Here is a 539-nt window from a genome sequence, read left to right on the forward strand (position 1 = left end):
GGCTGGCCTCGAATCCACAGCCATCTTCCTGCCTCAACCTCCGGAGCGCTGGGATTACAGGCATGCACCACCATACCCAGCTGCCTTTAGCTATAAAAAATGACATTTCTGTCTCATTGATGGAAAAATTAAAGGATGTAAAAGGTCTGGCACAGGGGATGATAATAAATATTAGTTTTCCTTCTCGATTTCCCGGTTTTGCCCAGAAGCAGTACTAGGAGGACCTGGTAACCTTCCACCTCGGTCGTCCAAAACGCACATCTGCCCAAGACCCAGGCGGCCAGGTGAGCGCACAGCGCCCTCGCGCGCCCAGCCGGGGATCGGTCGCGGGAGTTGCCCCGCCCACCAGCGACTGCGGCTGCGCAAAGGAACCGCCTCCAAGTTTGTTGTTGTCGCTCGCGTCCCCGTCACTGGTGGCCGGGGCTGGACCGGTCGCGGCGCCACCATGGCGGTGCGACAGGCGCTGGGCCGCGGCCTGCACCTTGGTCGAGCGCTGCTGCTGCGCTTCACGGCCAAGCCCGGCGCGGCCTACGGCTGGG

The 539-nt window shown here is 61.2% G+C and overlaps 1 protein-coding gene across 1 annotated transcript in view; it reads left to right on the forward strand.

Annotated features, from left to right (window-relative positions):
• Positions 1 to 355: 355 nt before the first annotated feature.
• The window catches only part of Pink1 (PTEN induced putative kinase 1), a gene marked incomplete in the record, with an annotated part of 15,224 nt that continues 15,040 nt past the window's right edge, over positions 356 to 539 (forward strand). The window contains 1 exon segment of the mRNA XM_013519660.1: positions 356 to 539. Within this exon segment, the coding sequence (XP_013375114.1) occupies positions 446 to 539 (94 nt within the window).

This window comes from Chinchilla lanigera, unplaced genomic scaffold, assembly GCF_000276665.1.
Source record: "Chinchilla lanigera isolate Chin_1 unplaced genomic scaffold, ChiLan1.0 scaffold00051, whole genome shotgun sequence".
NCBI classification, from domain to species: Eukaryota; Metazoa; Chordata; class Mammalia; order Rodentia; family Chinchillidae; genus Chinchilla; species Chinchilla lanigera.